The sequence below is a fragment of the Nothobranchius furzeri genome, chromosome 9, assembly GCF_043380555.1.
Source record: "Nothobranchius furzeri strain GRZ-AD chromosome 9, NfurGRZ-RIMD1, whole genome shotgun sequence".
In the NCBI taxonomy this organism is placed as follows: domain Eukaryota; kingdom Metazoa; phylum Chordata; class Actinopteri; order Cyprinodontiformes; family Nothobranchiidae; genus Nothobranchius; species Nothobranchius furzeri.
The window spans coordinates 26,172,289-26,188,023 of record NC_091749.1 but is presented as its reverse complement, the minus strand read 5'-3'; the positions used below and the strand labels follow the sequence as shown (position 1 = coordinate 26,188,023).

At 40.9% G+C, this 15,735-nt stretch overlaps 1 protein-coding gene across 1 annotated transcript in view; it reads left to right on the top strand.

Moving 5' to 3' along the window:
- The first annotated feature begins 1,328 nt into the window (after positions 1 to 1,328).
- The window catches only part of LOC107374071 (myocyte-specific enhancer factor 2A), a 65,033-nt gene continuing 50,626 nt past the window's right edge, over positions 1,329 to 15,735 (top strand). Inside the window, exons 1-3 of the mRNA XM_054732575.2 lie at positions 1,329 to 1,405; positions 3,383 to 3,481; positions 13,929 to 14,117. Of these exons, the coding sequence (XP_054588550.2) occupies positions 14,064 to 14,117 (54 nt within the window). The 5' untranslated portion in view covers positions 1,329 to 1,405; positions 3,383 to 3,481; positions 13,929 to 14,063. The remainder of the gene's footprint in view (positions 1,406 to 3,382; positions 3,482 to 13,928; positions 14,118 to 15,735) is intronic.

The window sequence follows — 15,735 nt, the reverse complement described above, 5'->3', positions numbered from 1 at the left end:
AACCCCAAAAGTGAAGATTTTATGTCATGTATTACTTGATTGTTCAAGCTACCTCCAATAAGTGCTGTTTGTTAACAGAGTTGTTTTTATAAAGTAAATAAAACATAAAGAACATTCTGGGTCATTTTATTTGCTTTCTGTACTTCTTTTTTATGTATCAATAATATCGGATTGGGACTCAGTATTGGCAGATTCTCAAAATCAAATGACTCGAACAAGGGGGTAAACAACACACTCTTCAGCAGGTAAACAAGTGGATTGTTTTTTATTGTAACACAGATTATTGAGACCATAAATCAGTAAAGGTAAGACTGGATTTTCGCTTTGACTTCATGAAATAAGCTTTGATTTGCGGCTGAGTTTGCGTTTACTGGTGAGTATTATGCATGCTTTAGGAACAAATTTGTTGTTATTTTTGACGCCCAAGAATGGTAATTTAGCATTCCCTAGTGGTGACATGTGATTAGTGCATCTGTAAACAAGAATTTGCAGACCATGTTGCCATAAGCGCAAATTGACAGAAGTAAATTAGAATTATGAGTGATGAGGCTATTTTTAATACATTCATAATATGAACACGTTTCTATTTTCTTTTTCTCCTTAAAAACACTTGTTTAGTACTAGAAATATGATGAAATATTGATTAAATAGTTACATTTTTTGACATGTTTCATTTAAACACGTTTGAGACTAATACACACACACACACACACACACACACACACACACACACACACACACACACACACACACACACACACGCACACACACACACACACACACACACACACACACACTCACACACACACACACACACACACACACACACACACACACACACACACACACACACACACACACACACACATATGGATGTAACTCAAAATTACCAACCATTTTCCAATAGACTTCAATTTTTTTAATTTATCTGCCCATAAACCATTGCTTTGTAAGGAAGTAAATGAATAAGAAGCATGTTAAAAGTACAAATTTATTTTTAAAAAAGCTGCCTCGTTACTCATTTGCACCTTCCCACAGCAGGGCATGCAAATCTCGGCAGGCATGCTCTTTTCGGTACAACACCTGTTAAAAATGCGCCCCATCAAAAAGAAAAAAAAAACACCTTTGTGCTGGCCACGTGGACAGGACACGTAGTTTTTACGGCGGTGTTTTGTCTCCAGTGCAGAAGTATTTTGTCAGAATATCCACTCTGGTACCGGTGGAGGTTTAATTTAATTTAATATATCAGTAACCAGCTTTGGTGGTGGTGTGCGCTGTACGGTGTCCAGGCTGTTCGCTGCTGCTGCGCATGCGCAGAAGTGTCGGTGGGAGGAGCTGAGGTTTCTCAGCGTTTGTAACAGATAGCGGACTCTCCGCTGTTTCAGGAGCTCCGGAGCGCAGCGAGGTGAGTTCATAAAGCGGGGTTGCGGCATCATTTCACCCAGATTAGTTCACTTAACGACATAAAACATTTTAGCCACCCTGCTGCTCTAAACAGCTGCTTTTATTAACAGTTTGTCAACATATGACACTATCCATTACTTTTAGTTTTTATTTGTCACAGTAATTTAGCCCGTTTTTCCTGACATTTAATATATATATATTTCATAAATGCAGAAGGCTACATATCCTTTTTCCTTTTATTTGCAAATATTTACACAAAGCCCTTTCATGCTGACTAAGTTGTGGAGAAACTATGAGATTTTTCCAGTAATTTCCAAAGAGAAAAGAAAATCCCTGGCCATTGTTGTCAATGGCAACTGTTTTGGGGTCTATTTGCTTATTTAAAAAAACAACCTGTGGCTTCAGATTGATTCATGCACTTTTTTATTATGTTACCATAAAGGCAGTGAATTTTGATAAACCTGTCTGCTCCGTTCACTTTTGGTTTGGAGAATGTCCGTCCATATGCAGCTTTTCTCTCTGAGTCTGGTTCTGAAATGGTCTAAATAATGCGTGACTTTGTTTTAGTGATTGTTCTCCACATGAAATGCCCGAGAAATCAGAAGACGTGGTAGTGTGCAGCTGTTGCCTCAGAATCTGGATTACCCCCAGCTGCATCTGAATATATGATGAATGGTATGGTTGTGTGGGGCGTTAGGCATAACAACTGTCTTTAAGAATGGTCAAAAACAGACTGCGATACAGTTAGTTCACACTGTTACCTCACGGAGAAGAACAGGTTGCAGGTTTGAATCCCAGCTGCAGCTTGTCTGCATGGAGTTGGCATGCTTTCCCCATGCAAGTGTGGGGTTTCTCCGGGTACCTCGGTTTCCTCCCTCAGACCAAACACATGCCAGGTTGAATGGAGACGAATTTGTCCCTAGGTTAGACTGGTTGTTTGTCTTTGTGTGTCCCTGAGATGGACTGGAGACCTGTCGCCTCCCCGGTGACTGCTGGAGATAGACACCAGCTCCCTCTCTGTGACCCTAGGAATATGCTGTTTAGATGATGAGTGAGATTATTTTAAATTTTCAGCCTTCTCATATCTCCAGTTGCATAGGAGCAAGACCTTTTGAGCCACACGAAGAAGCAAGAAGCTTCATGAATGTTTGGTGGCTCCTCTGCAGCTGCTGTTAAAACTTTAGGCCTACTGAGATCTTGGCTTTAACAATAAGTCTCCATGCTTCCATGTTTGGGTGTTTTATCTCCAGCAAATAGAAAAGTAAATGTTTAGTAGAAAATGTTTAGCATCCCAGGCATTCATCTTACCCCCTTCTGCCTCCTCCCTGCCGTTTGTTTTCAAATTTCATTAGTAGGCCCACTGCAGCATGAAGCGTCATCTTCTATTATCTTTCCTGTCAGCAGACCAGCAGAGCCTGTCTCCTGGTTTCTGTGATTACGGGTTTCAGGGAACAGGTAATCAGGTCGTGGTTTTGCTGTCACCCTGTGACTACGAGGAGCAGATGGGGTGAAAGAAGCCACGGTATCTCTGCTGTGGATACAGAGTCTGCTGCATTTACGCTAAAAACTAAATCCAACACACTTATCTTTGCTGGTGGGAACAAATGTAGCTAATGTTTCTCAGTTGTTGTTTCTCATGGACGTTTATCATCTCTCTGATCAGCACTAGTGAACACTATGGTTAGTTAGGTTCTGAAGTATTTCATCAGGTTGATTTATTGCCCAGCTGTACTTCAGAACAATAAGGTTCCAGATCTTGCTGAAAAATAAACTTTTTTAAAAGGTACTATATCATGAATTTAATGATATAGAACCTTAAAAAAAAGTGTATTTTTCATGACATAAAAATATATTTTTTTGAGCTTGTTACCATGTGATATTGTCTTTTAGTCATGAAAAATACCCCAAACTATTTTTTGGCAGCATTCATGCATTTTACGGCCTCAGCTTGAATTCCTGCTTCATTTTCTAATTTAAGTTCCTGTCTGCACACTGGACGAAGTAGCCCAAGTGCGTCATCAGGCCCTGCTCCTCCCCCTGAAGCTACTCTTGGATCTGAAACTCGCCTCCCCTGGAAGTAGGTGACAAACACTCATTTTCTCCTAGCTGCAAGTACAGAGCAGTTGATTTCATGCTGCACTTGAGCGGGTTTTAGTCTGTGACCTTCATGTCACAGATGACTGCTTTAAAGGGGCATTATGGAAGTTTGACAGCCAAAACACGTGAAGAAATAATAAATGTCTTCTTCATACATTCTCCTGCAATGCCCTGGTCCTGTGGAATGAGGCCAGGGATTTTTACTGTGATTGCCTGTTTTTCTGTAAAATCACAGAAAAAGAGAGATGCTTGGTTCGAGCAGGCTGCTTCATGCGCGTTCACGCTCAGGCATAGCCCGTAGCATTTGCTATCAGTAGCTTTAGTCTTTGTCGCTGTTCCTAACGCCTAGTGACTAGCTACATTTCTGAGGACCCTTAGCTACTTTCTGTAGAACTTTCTTCTAGATTTTTCCTGCAAATTAGCAACAAAATAGCCATTTTGCTCCGAACCGTTCTTTGAACTTTGTTTCAGCTGTCATCAGGCATATAAATGTTACAGATACATCATATATTACTGGTGCTTTAGCTCATGTAGTAAGACGTGGGACTCTAGTGCAGAAGATCTGGGTTCAATTCTGGGTGTCAACATAGTTTATTTAGGGTTTCGTTTTTACATGAATGGTATATTTTTTTACAGTAAGATGCCCAAATTTTTATTTGAGACTCACCGAACGGCATTGAATTCACAGATATAAAAAAAATGTGGTCTCAACTTTTATTTTGGAACAATTTTTCAAGCAAGGGAAGGGAATGAACTGAGCATGCAGGAGGACTGACCCATCTTAAACCTTTGTCGGCTGTGCTGAAGAGAAAGGTACAGAACCAAAATATTTAATTAATTAGCTGCACGTTCTCCTGTCCTCTGTCCTCCGGGCCACACACACACACACACACACACTCAAGGGACTATCTCAGCTCTTATTTTCGTTAAGGAGTGTACACGTACAGCATGCGCGCGTCGTGCACGAGCCTACTATTGAAGCTGCCATTACGCTTTTGGCCTGAGGGGGCAATCGCGAGCATAAAAATTCAAAACTCCGTAAAGTCCCTTTAAACCTCCACCGGTACCTGAGTGGATATTCTGACAAATTACTTCTGCGTTCGGGAACAAAACACCGCCATAAAAGGCATCCTGCCCAGAAAGACGCACATAATGCAGTGGGACCTCATTCATAGGGGGCGCTAGGGCACCGCCACACCAGGAAGGAGGGGATAAATATGGGAATCATAAAATATAAAAAATACATGAAAAATAAACTATCCATACATCATGTAAGTGCCTTAGGTGTAGTTTAAAAATGTTTCTCTCACATTTTCACCATCCAATCCAATCCAATCCAATTTTATTTATAAAGCGCATTCACAAGGCATTACAACCAAACAAGGCGCTGTACACTAAAAATGTTGGTTAATTAAAATGGCGTTATATAAACATGTCGAACACAGATAAAAGATAAAAAGGAAATACAAGAAAATTCCCAAAAATAACAGCTAAAATTCATTAAGACACAGGGTGAAGTAAAAATAGGAAAAAAAACATTTTACAAAGAACCTCAATAATACGGAAGTCGATAATTGTGGAGTCAGTTTTTAAACAATGCAGATGTCAGTGAGGTTCATAATTATGTTGTATAAGCTAGGTTGAAGTAGTGAGTTTTCAGGCGTGATTTAAAAATGCTAGCTGCTGGTGCTAGCCTCACTAGCAGTGGTAATGCGTTCCACAGCTTCGGTACACAGACAGAGAAAGCCCTCTCTCCACGGCTTTTTAAACGTGCATTGGTAACAGCTAGGAGGAGCTTATCTTCAGACCTGAGAGTACGCGGCGGGTTGTAGTAATGGACAAGTTCACACAGATATGGAGGAGCTTGATGGTTCAAGGATTTGTAAGTGAGAAGCATAATTTTGAAGTTTATCCATGACCAAATCATCTTGTGACATGCGCTTTGGGCTTCCTGACAGGGTTGCGGAAGGCGCTTTATAAATAAAGCTTTGATTGATTGATTGATGTTTACCATTCCTTTAAGCGCAGCAATTTCTGCCATAGACCTACACTATAAAGCCCGGGGCACGCAGAACACAGATGCGCTACGCCACGTTACGCCACATTACGCCCACGCCGTCATTTTAAAAAGAAGCAATAGTTTTTGAGACTGGCTACACGGAGAGCACAATGCCACGTCCCAGAAGCGCCAGTCCACACGGAGGCACCGGTCCAGATTGAGGTGCCGGTCCACACGGAGGCACTGAAGATAGGAACCAGTTTTATTTCAAGCGCCGTGACGCGGCTGTTTACTACATTTTGGAGTACTTTACGACAGACATTACAATGTGGAACGGCTTTATGGCACAAACCCAGTCGCCAAAACATGGATGATGAGCTTTTTATTGTTGAAGTATTGATCCTAAAATATTCTAATATATAGCGTACTTACCATCAACATAAATATACTGGATATCTCCTTTTCACAGGCTCCAATATCACGTTTTTGTACTAAAATGCGAGGTGGCCACCATCGCCATTTTGACCGTGTCACAGGTTCCGTCAAGCCCAGACATTTCCAAAAAAGGGAAGAGGGGTGGGGCTGTAAGGCTGGGATCAACTGACGACACCCGGTCGAACTAGCTACAAGCTAACCCAAAGTTAATGCGGAGGTGGGAGCTAAGCTAACGGAGGTAGCAACTTAGCTACAACCGGAGTTAACTGTGCACAACACCAGAGCTTCTGAGTCAGAGATACGCCGGGCTGACTGCTGGGTAAAACTGGGTGGAACACAGAGGTCTCCGAGACCTCCACAAGCTGGCAGCCCCACAGCAGACAATCGCCACTGCGATCTGAGATGCGCAGAGCTGCCGCTGGGGAGAACCGGGTGGAAAGGTTTCCATCCCAGAGCTCCACAAGCCGGCAGCCCGCGCAGCAGACAGAAGCCGCGATCAGACAGAGATGCGCTGAGCTGCGGGGAGGGGAGAACAGGTGGAAAACATCGGTCTCCCGAGAGCTCCACAAGCCGATAGTCGGAACCCAGCTCCACCAACATGTTATATTTCAACCCATTTTCTAAAGTGCAGCATTATGTTAAATGCACTGGGTTTTACCCTATTACATTTAAATTTCATGGTTAAACAGTACATGTTAAAATCTAAACTCAGCTCGGCAGTGACCTAAAATACATAAATATAATTTTACTTAGCGAAAAAAATGAAGTGGAGACTCCTTGGATGCTCTATTAGTGCAATTAATGCCACAGCAAGTCATTTTGTCCAACAATTGCACAAAAAATATCCAAAAAATAATACACACACACAGAGACTCAAAATCCCGGAGCAGTTTCCAAGCCAGACCGAGGCTCTACTGAGGCCTTTCCCCGGAGCTAGCTCTGTGGTCACGTGGGTCTGATGCTCATTAATTATACAGAATTTTAGGCTTTTAATACACTTAAACAGAAGAGTGAGAAAAAAATCACCCCCCTCAGAGTTGTCATGAGTGTAAACTAGATCATTTAACCCAAAAACATGTTTTGGTACCAGGCTGTAAACATGTTTATTTCTGCTGTGAAATTGGTATTTTTAACACGGGAGTCAATGAGGATTTGCTCGCTTCTGACACCAGCCCCCAGTGGATGAGGGTGGAACTGCAATTTTTGGTACTTCCGGGTTGGGCCCAAATTTAGAGCCGCATTGTGGGGGCTTGGTACTTGCCCATTTTTAATTAATTAGAGTCTCACAAAACACAACGGCAAGTCTGATAACGTATAAACAATGGAGTCACTTTCCGCTTCCTGTTCTCAAGTCCCATGTGATGTTGTGACTTTCGCGCGACTTTCCAAGAAAAGCTCAGCAGCTCGGCAGTTCCTGTGTGATCATTTGAATTCCCAAAATCGCAGCGCTTCCATGGCACATCACATCTGTCTTCTGTGTTCCCCAGCCTTTACTGACGCATGCACACTGGATGCCTCTCTAACACAAAGAATAGGAGAGTTTTTGGGTGCAAAGATTAGCGACAGAACCTGGGTGGAGTCTCAGCTAAGGATGTTGACCCTGACTTCACCGTTTACCATTCTTTTCTTTTTTTTTTTAGCTTTTTTTTTTTTATCTAACTCGTTTATTCATAGGATAGGAGTTTAAATGGGTCCCATTCAAAAGTCTTTGGTATGACCCGACTGTGGATTTGAACCCCGATCTCCCAGTCTCAGTGTGGACACTTGTACCACTAGACCACTGAGCTGGCATTATAACCCAACAAAAGCAAACTGTCCCTCCTCATTACACGCTAGGCCTCAGTTTGGCAGTTCTGTTAAAGCAAAATGGGAAATTTTGCATTTAGTTCAAAGGTTTTGGTGCCTAACAGCATGTGATGTTCCTACAATGATATGGTTTGCTTAATATACTCAATAAAAAATCCTCTAGTGCAGGAACATGTTGCATGCGGTGACTTGGTAACTTGTTTTGTCCTTCTCTTCTCACCTAAACCCTCCTGCAGTTACTTTTGAAGTTGTCTAATCTTTGGACTTGAGAAGTCTTCTTGAGGGGCAAATCAGAGCTGAGCCAGACCGTCCCAACCAGCCAAACCACTCATCCACACACCCAGGCCTTTCATACTAAAAATGCAGCTGGGGAGTTAAGAAATTAACTTCAGCAAATACAGAAGTCCAGTAGAATATTTCCAAATATTGGCCTTGCATCCCACTTTCCTACAGCTGTAGAGACCTCCGTGGATCACAGCAAAGGTTTTCTCCTCTGGGCCAGTTGGAATAGCCATGCTGGGTTAGTGACAGAGTGATCTGGCTTAAAAGACTCTGTGTTTTGAAAGGATCAGGTCCAGACCAGAGCACAGTTTGGCCTTGCTTACTGTATTGACACTGGTCTTAATGGTTCAAACACACTCTAGCAGTGCTGCCACTTGATGTCTTCTTCTGTTTTTGTTAAAGTGCTTCTGAGTTTTAGGGTTTCCAGACTATCCTGGGCTGGTATGAGCTATGAGCATGCCATATAGCTCAGATTTATTAGAAAATCACACACTAAATTACTACAGTAACATCTGTTCATCCTGTTGTTGCTTCCAAAAAGAACAAGGAAAATCTCCACCAAGTTTGATCAGAATAGGTAGAAATAGTATTGATGAGCTGAATTATAACACGTAAAACAGAAAAATGGAAACTGACAAGGCCAAAATGATTAGCCCTCATGTACTTCCTTTACTTCCAAGAAAAACCTAACCTTTGAGTTACTCACACCTGAACTTGTCATGTTATTTAATATGAAGAGTTTTATTTTTTGGTGGTTTTATCCAACCGGGGTCTAATAATTCCACCTTAACTGGAAGTGTGCTGTTGCTGTTTGCTCACTCCTGCTCCTTTTGAAGCAAATCTCTTGTGTGGAATAAGATAAGATGGCAGAATGAAAGCAAAACACACAGGTGGCATATGCATTAACGTGTGACCGTAACAATCTGTGACAGACCATCCGGTGATAATTTTCTACACGGTTCTTTTTTCCCACTGACTTCCTGCATGGACCTCTGGGCTTCCGCTGCAGCTTTTCTCTGCTTTTCTAGCAGCGCTGTCACTTGATGTCTTCTTCAAGCGACTGGTTGATTGATCAAGCATAAAATGGATTTTAAACTGCATGACTTTTGAGACAACTGTTTTACTTCAGTCTCTGTTATATTCAGATGTTTTCTCATTTTTAGACATTTTAGCTCATTTTTTAGTCCAAAAAGAATATTTCTTAATTAGATATACTAATTTGCTTAAAATAAGGTAAATGTTCTTGAATATAATCCCAATTTTCTCCTTTTGACTAAAAACAGTCTGCCATAAAATCTGCGATTTAGACAGAATTGTTAAAATTAGCAAAAAATTCTAAGTTTTGATTTATTTTCTAGTTTTAAGAATTCTAGACAAGCTATTTTGCCCTCCCCATTGGCAGATATTTTTACTCAAAACAATAATATTTGGATCATATGAATATTTATTTTATTTTAAGTAATGCTTAAAGTAATGCTATTTTAAGTAATGCTATATTTCTAGGGATGAATTTTTTTCTTTGTAGACAAAAAAAAGCTAAAATGTCTAAAAATGAAACTTTCACTTCCTTAAAAATATGTTTTTACAGTGTATTATTTTATATGCAAGAGTTTTGGTGGAAATTGCCAAAGCTAACTGTTAAAACATTACACATACATTAGGACAGGCTATCATTAAACATATTTAGGATCAACTATAAAGACAATTTTCTTCCAGAAACAACAAAATTAAGACTGGACAGACTGTCCTTTAGTCTTTGTTTCAGGCATGACACCAGTGTCTCTGTGTGTGAGACAGGAAAATCTTAGCACACTGCTGCTGCCTTTAAAGCAACACGGTAATGAAACAACAGCAGGTCAGTCAGTAGATCAGCAGACGGTTGTCCAGGAGCCTTTAGGATGGAGGGCTGTAAGCAGCAGCAATAGAAGAGTTTCGTAAAAATAATCATCCTGGTCTTCAGCCCGACAATAAAAGGCAGGGCTACTGGATAGAAAATATTCTAGATAAACAATTCAGTTAATAAACAAACTGGTTCACCACACAGACTGACTGACTATTTTAAGTTCCCCCGAGTACTTTCAGAAAACCCCTTTTATGAGAACTTTAAAGAACCTTCAGATTTGCTGAGGGGGGATAACTCTTCTATCAACCCGCATCATCATGCTCTTAGCAAAGCAACAAATGAGCTGTAGAAGAAGGAAGGGTGAAGAGACTGAGCAGATAAACCAAGAAGATGAGCAAAGCCACAAGAAAGGTAAATTCAAAACCGTATCTCCGTCATCAGTTTGCAACAGTTCAGCAAACAGGAAAACTAAGAAAGCTGGCGTGAATCTCACCATGGATGCTTCTGGTCTGACAGCCAGAATGAGCTCCATAATTTGCTGGAACAAAACAATGTTCTATTCCACTCATACTGGAGACAGTAATGTCTTTATTCTTCAGAAGATGTGGGGTAGGGCTCACTGGTGCATGCTGAGAAGCAGCGGCTTTAAGCCTTGTTGAACCACTGTTGGGGCGGCTGGTGCGGAGGTCATGATTGGGCCAGCCCAATTAGAGATAGATCCTGGGTGTTTAATGAGGAGAGGGAATGAAAGGGTTGCCAAATACTCTGCACCACGTTGTACCTAACACAACCTGATACTGGGAGGATTCTGCTTGATTAACCTTTGCTTATTCTTTACTGGGGACATTTTCAAAAGGGAGACTATTAATTAGCGCTTGTGATGTTTGAACTAGAGTTCATTTTGACAAGAAATTTAAATTTGTTTTATTCTTAGGGCTGGAATATACTTTCTGTTTAACCTTCTGTTGGTGCAGGGAGCACTTATTTGTTGCTGCACTGCAATTCATGTAGTACTGATGTTAGAAGACACGTTACTGTGACAGAGTAGATTTTGTTCAGTTTTACGGACACCGAGCTAAAATCTGAGAATTCTCCCTAAGACAGACCTTTAACTGGCTATGTAGAATAGCACAAGTTGCTTTCAAGGCTCCATAATTTCTCAATTTGGGATTATCTTGATTTTAAAGTGGTCCCAGAATAAATGTATTTCTTTTCATTTATTGATTTATTTATTTTTACATTTGGAATCTGTTTGAGCCTCTGTATAGCATACACAACTTTGTAGCTGTGGCAAATGGCCAAATATATCCCCATAAATAAAGCCCTACAGTGGCGGAAGCCTTGGCTTTCCCCACCCATTCGATCAGGACATGAATATTAAATTAGCTGTGTGCTGATTGGCTGGTTTACCCTGATTGCTTTATGACAGCCTGAAGCTAACAGTAAAATACAGTATGTGCATATCTCAAGCTGTGGATCTAACTGTCATTCAGTTAAAGTCTGTATATTCCTAGTATGGATTATATCTTAGAACATTATGTGCGTGCTCCGACATTCTTCTTTTGTTTTTTTTGTTCGACAAAAGACGTTAGCAATAGCCACTCGGCTTTCGCACAGTTTTGGAAAGACAGCAGCAGTTTTGTTAATAATTTCTTGTTTGTTACCACCTAAATGTTTTCTTCATAATTGCAATTTGTTAATAAAACACCATACAAATTCAAATTAAATTCATATTCAAAGATACTTTATTAATCCCAGAGGGAAATTAGCGGGCTTCCCCCAACGCTTTATAAGTCAAAGCCTGGCGGGCCGCATATATATATATATATATATATATATATATATATATATATATATATATTAGGGCTGGGACTTGATTAAAAATTTTAATCTAATTAATTACAGGCTTTGTAATTAATTAATCTCAATTAATCGCATTTTAATCGTTCAGGAAAATGTGCTCTCAAAGTAAAACTTTTAATTAAAATTATGAGTCAGAGAATCAAACATTAGACATGGTTATTACTGTAAACTAAAGCTTTTAATAAAAAAATGCATTTTAATTATTCAAATGTCACTGTGTGATATGAAACAAGACCCAAATCAACAAAAATTTATAATTACAAATAGAAAACACCTGCAAAGGGTTCCTGAGCCTTTAAATAGTCTCTCTGTCTAGTTGAATGACTGAAATAAATTTGACTTTGCACCAGATTAATTTTTTAAGTTTCACTTGTTTGTATAATTGGGAGTTTTTATTAGCATTTCTACTCATAATGTAGTAAAAACACACAAATAATAATCCCTCAAAATGACAGTAGAACAGGCACAAATATGATCTAGGACTTAAATGTACTAACTTTTAACACCAGAGCAGGCGTGACATATTCTGAGAATGATCAGGAACACTAACTGGTTCCAGTTGTATGACTGGAGGTTGATGGGAAGATAAAAGATCATGGCGAGGAAATGATGATCTGATGAACAGGTGAGCGGACCTTCCTTACATGGGAAGTCCTGATGTCACGTTAAGAAGGGGGTGCTGCAGACCCGCAGATTCATGCCTGCAGCAGCGAATCTGGTGTGATCTCCAGCCTGATCACAACTTCCTCGTTCCTCGCTGCCCCCGATGCACTTAAGCATCCGCCCCTTAGCCGATGACAGCTTCAACACACCTCGCTGCTTAATGATAGTAATGCATGTGATGTTTAGACAGTGACTCATCTCAGAATTGTTTATCAGAAAAGTTTCAGAGTGTTTCTGTTTTAACTTAAACTTCTGTTTTCACCTTAAAGACACGTTGTTTGTGATTGTTTACAGAGTAGTGAGAACACGGAGCGTTCTCCCAGCGGCAGCCAGGTGCCTCTCGTTTGTCTAACTACTTTCATAAACTACTGTTAGGGCACAGAATTATTCTGTCTGGTGCTTTCAGCGCTGCACAGATGTTACATAAATGTTAAAAATATAGCTTACCGCAACTTTTGTAAAGTTTCCTGTGCCACCGGGCAGCTGCAGCAGAGACGATCTCTGAAAAATGTCCGTGACACGGACTCCGTTGTTGTCTGGAAGTTTTTTTTTCCCAAGTTAAGAAAAGAGGCGGACGTGTTTCCTAAATCCTGCATCAGTCCAAGCAAGGCAACTTCTTTCTGTTTTTATTCCGTTTTAGTAGCCATTAGCACTGTGCATTGTTGTGTGCGTCAGTGATATTCAGTCTACGAGGAAGTCATACGATGACAAAGGTTCCGCCGTGCTTGAAATGCAAGCTGCGATTAAATGCGTTAATTTTTTTTTACACGTTATTTTTTTCTAATTAATTAATCGTAATTAATGCGTTAAAGTCCCGGCCCTAATATATATATATATATATATATATATATATATATATATATATATATATATATATATATATATATACATATATACACATATATATCCCCTATGAAATGAAACCATCACGAACTAAAGAGCAATTTGAATTTGAAGTATCTGGCTGTCTTTTGTTTGACTGTCTTATCTTTTATAGACAATAGCATTCCTGTAAATGTAGCAGAAGTGACCAAAAGCATTGCTTTGATGAAGAGCAGTTTCATTTGTCTGGTGGTTCAGATGTGAGAGAGTTAGATGAAAGCGTGGTCTCCTCCCAGCTCTGATGAGATTAGAAAAGTGCTAAGGAGCTCCGGGGGAGGCAGAGAGCAGCACTGAGGCCGAGGAGAGGAGGCAGGTGGGCGCTCCTGCAGGAGAGGACTGTCCATGCTTTGAGCAGCAAGAGGAGGAGGTTTGTCACGAGGAAAATGATTTGATTTATGTCATCTCCGCTGTTCTAGAGAGGTTTTCAGCTCACAATACAAACATGAACAGTAAAATTGAAACGTCTCTGATGTGCTATGGATATTTCTGCCACAGTAACCCTAATCCCCCTGCCAGTGTGTTGAGTTGTTTTCTGACCATCACATTTATTGCTTCAGACTGCTAACTCGTTTGTTAAATGCTGATGTGGTGAGTGTGCTGTAATTCTCTGTGTTGAATGAGATTAGGATTAATCCTACTCTGTCTCTCCTTCAGTGAGGCATGCCCAGTTGAAGCCAGAGTAAGAGCAGCTGACAGCAGGACTATGCGTTAAGGACTGGCTGTTGAATGATTAGCTGATTTGGGCCCACTGATCTTCTTCTCTGACTGTTGGAGGGATTTGTCCTGGCCATGGGGAGGAAGAAGATTCAGATCGCTCGGATTCTGGATGAGAGGAACCGACAGGTCAGTGTCTCCAGCCTCTTCTGTCTTCCCTACATCAGATCTCATTATGAGCAGTTTCCTGCACTAAAACATCTGTAGATGTGCTGCAGCAGTGCACAAGTTCCTCCTCTCTGCTGTTTCCTTTTAAAACACTAAGTATTGTTTTTGAATAAATCTGCTGAAAGTTTGTTTTACTTCAGGATCCAATTGAGCAATAAGTCAAGATTTTACCTGAGCCTAGTAAACCTTCTGATGTCTGGTCAGGTTATAGCAAAATGCAGCAGCCAGACTCCTAACCAAATCCAGCAGACGAGCTCACATCACCCCAGTTTTACAGTCCCTCCACTGGCTCCCGGTAGAATATAGAATACAGTTTAAAGTTTTAGTCCTGACCTATAGAGCTCTTAACAACCAGGCTCCAAGCTACCTATCTGAGCTTTTATCCCCACACACCACCTCTCGGAACCTTAGATCCACATCTGAAAACCTCCTGGCTGTTCCTCGAACCAGACTGAAAACCAAAGGGGACAGGGCCTTTCAGACTATTGCACCCAGACTTTGGAACAGTCTACCTTCAAATCTCCATTTTTCTAACACTGTAGAGGTCTTTAAAAATCATCTAAAAACTCACCTTTTCATCCAGGCGTTCCCTCCCTAAATGTTTCAAAAAGATGGCTTTGTTCGGGTTCACACCTTCACTTTGTTTATAGTCATGATTTTATTTTCTACGTTTATCACTGCTATTGTTTTTTTGATGTTTTTATTGGTTAGAGGTATTTGCCCTGATCTTTATCATGTTGTACAGCGCTTTGTGATTTATATCTGTGAAAGGCGCTATATAAATAAACTTTTACTTACTTACTTCTAGCAGGCATTACTGCAGTCAGTGCTGAGATGATCACCTACTGAATAACTGATGTACTTCTCATTAACACGAGGACTTATCAAAGAAGGCATGTTTCCCTTCTTCGTCACCCCTCTCTGAGCGGCTAGCTGTAGCGTTTTTGCGTGGTTGATGGCATATCTCATGACCCTGCTAGATCTTAGATGTACATCCACGTAGGATTTGCTTCCTACATTTGAAGTGGAACCAAGCCAAGGTGCCTCACGCAGTTGATGATCACGATTAAACTAAAAAATAGCCCAAACGCACTCCCAGCTCTAATGGCTCAAACGAGGTCCTCGGCTAGTGTGAGGGATTTGTGCATAATGTTATTTTGAAGTTGTGAGCAACACGTCTGTAACTTTCATCATTTCTCTGCATTTCAGCCAACAAAAGCCCAAATATGATGCGATTTGTCCAGATGTTGACAGGTTTGATCTTTAGAGCCCATAGAGCCGTAAAGCTTCTCTCAACTTTAACGTTTGAGGACTCGGCACACACAGCTGGTGATGAGGGCAGGACTTAAGGGTTTGGTGGATTCGGACAGTGCCCTGTCATTAGCGGGGCGGGTCAGCGTCAGGAACACACAGGGGCCTTCACTCCTCACGTCTCCATACGCAGCCACACGACTGCCCACTGGAATCCCGCGCTGTCTGTCTCCTCTACATATACCACCCCCAACAGCACAACAAATACCAGCCTGTCTGGAAGGAGGGAACAGGCTCTGGAAATAGGGATGTGGCAGGAATAGAAATA